Below are 2,500 nucleotides of genomic sequence, written 5' to 3'. Positions count from 1 at the left end.
ACATCACACACACACACACACACACACACATCACACACACACACACACACACACACACCTGCTTGGGGTGGTCCAGGAGCAGAAAGGGACATCACACATCACACACACATCACACACACACCACACACACACCTGCTTGGAGTGGTCCAGAAGCAGGAAGGGTCTCAGGCTGTCCAGAGAGTCCAGGGGTCCACTGCCCTTCTGAGAGTTCTCCTGCCCCGCCGAGATGGAGAGGTCACACTTGTTGCCCCACAGCGACACCTGGACACACACACACACACATCATATACACACACATCATATACATATCACACACATCATATATATCACACACACACACACATCATATACACACACATCACACACACACACACACATCATATACATATCACACACATACACATCACACACATCACACACACACACATATATATCACACACACACACACACACACATCATATACATATCATACACATATCATACAGACATCACACACACATATCACACTTATTGCCCCACAGAGACACCTGGACAAATACCACACATCATATACATATCATACACACATATATCACACACATCATATACAAAATCACATACATATCACACACACATCATATACATATCACACACATATCACACACACACACACACACACACACACACACATATCACACACATATCACACACACACACACACACACACATATATATCACACACATCATATACAAAATCACATTCATATCACACACACATCACATACAAATCATACACACATCACACACACATCAAATACACATCATATACATGTGTGTGTGTGCTTGTGTGTGTGTGCGCGTGTTAGTGCGTGCGTGTGTGTGTGTGTAGGAGCTGCAGTATTATTAGAGCAGGTTCTGATTAAAATAAGTGAAGCTCTTGACATTGTACATGAAATGAGATCATTTCTTTGTGCTCACGACGCCACTGTGGACCTTGAGTGTGTGTGTGTGTGTGTGTGTGTGTGTGTGTGTGTGTGTGTGTGCTCACGACGCCACTGTGGACCTTGAGTGTGTGTGTGTGTGTGTGTGTGTGTGCTCACGATGCCACTGTGGACCTTGAGTGTGTGTGTGTGTGTGTGTTCGCGACGCCACTGTGGACCTTGTGTGTGTGTGTGTGTGTGTGCTCACGATGCCACTGTGGACCTTGAGTGTGTGTGTGTGTGTGTGTGTTCGCGACGCCACTGTGGACCTTGTGTGTGTGTGTGTGTGTGTGTGTGTGTGTTCACGACGCCACTGTGGACCTTGTGTGTGTGTGTGTGTGTGTGTGTGTGTTCACGACGCCACTGTTGACCTTGTGTGTGTGTGTGTGTGTGTGTGTTCACGACGCCACTGTGGACCTTGTGTGTGTGTGTGTGTGTGTGTGTGTTACCTGCAGTAGTTTGTGCGTGTGTGTGTGTGTGTGTAGGAGCTGCAGTATTATTAGAGCAGGTTCTGATTAAAATAAGTGAAGCTCTTGACATTGTACATGAAATGAGATCATTTCTTTGTGCTCACGACGCCACTGTGGACCTTGAGTGTGTGTGTGTGTGTGTGTGTGTGTGTGTGTGCTCACGACGCCACTGTGGACCTTGAGTGTGTGTGTGTGTGTGTGTGTTCGCGACGCCACTGTGGACCTTGTGTGTGTGTGTGTGTTCACGACGCCACTGTGGACCTTGTGTGTGTGTGTGTGTGTGTGTGTGTGTGTGTGTTCGCAACGCCACTGTGGACCTTGTGTGTGTGTGTGTGTGTTCACAACGCCACTGTGGACCTTGTGTGTGTGTGTGTGTGTGTGTGTGTGTGTGTGTGTGTGTTCACGACGCCACTGTGGACCTTGTGTGTGTGTGTGTGTGTGTGTGTGTGTGTGTGTGTGTTCACGACGCCACTGTTGACCTTGTGTGTGTGTGTGTGTTCACGACGCCACTGTGGACCTTGTGTGTGTGTGTGTGTGTGTGTGTGTGTGTGTGTGTGTGTGTGTGTGTTACCTGCAGTAGTTTGAGCAGATACTCCATCCGCTGGGAGTCGGAGCTCTGTGGTAAGCGTCCCCTCAGCTCCCCCTGGTGGCTGCACAGGGCGGTGATGGCCGGCGCCGAGTCCAGGAAGCTCTGTGTCTTAGACTCCCAGAACACATCAAACTCACACACAGGGGGGCTGACACACACACACACACACACACACACACACACACACACACACACACACACACACACACACACACACACAGACACACACACAGACACAGACACACACACAGACACAGACACACACACACACACACACACAGATCAATCAGTCCAATACTGAGAAAATACCAATTGGTCCCCCCCAATATACAGCTGAAAATATGTTAAATATATGTATATAAATATATAAATAAATATGTTAAATATATGTATATAAATTAGGGCTGTCAGCGTTAATGCGTTAATCTATGCGATTAATGCGGTTGCGATTAACGCGATAAAATATTTTAACGCAATTAAC

At 47.3% G+C, this 2,500-nt stretch overlaps 2 protein-coding genes across 3 annotated transcripts in view; one reads left to right on the top strand and one right to left on the bottom strand.

Moving 5' to 3' along the window:
• mthfd1l (methylenetetrahydrofolate dehydrogenase (NADP+ dependent) 1 like) overlaps nt 1-2,500 on the top strand; it is a 36,817-nt gene that overhangs the window by 27,489 nt on the left and 6,828 nt on the right. The window lies entirely within an intron of this gene.
• armt1 (acidic residue methyltransferase 1) overlaps nt 1-2,500 on the bottom strand; it is a 10,752-nt gene that overhangs the window by 1,503 nt on the left and 6,749 nt on the right. For both annotated transcript variants that reach the window (XM_042709928.1, XM_042709927.1), the window contains exons 4-5: nt 2,002-2,167; nt 133-261 (exon numbers count right to left, since the gene is read on the bottom strand). In XM_042709928.1, the coding sequence (XP_042565862.1) occupies nt 133-261; nt 2,002-2,167 (295 nt within the window). The remainder of the gene's footprint in view (nt 1-132; nt 262-2,001; nt 2,168-2,500) is intronic.

Source organism: Clupea harengus, chromosome 15 (assembly GCF_900700415.2).
Source record: "Clupea harengus chromosome 15, Ch_v2.0.2, whole genome shotgun sequence".
In the NCBI taxonomy this organism is placed as follows: Eukaryota; Metazoa; Chordata; class Actinopteri; order Clupeiformes; family Clupeidae; genus Clupea; species Clupea harengus.
The sequence above is the reverse complement of the archived record's forward strand: the minus strand, read 5'-3'. Positions and strand labels throughout refer to the sequence as shown.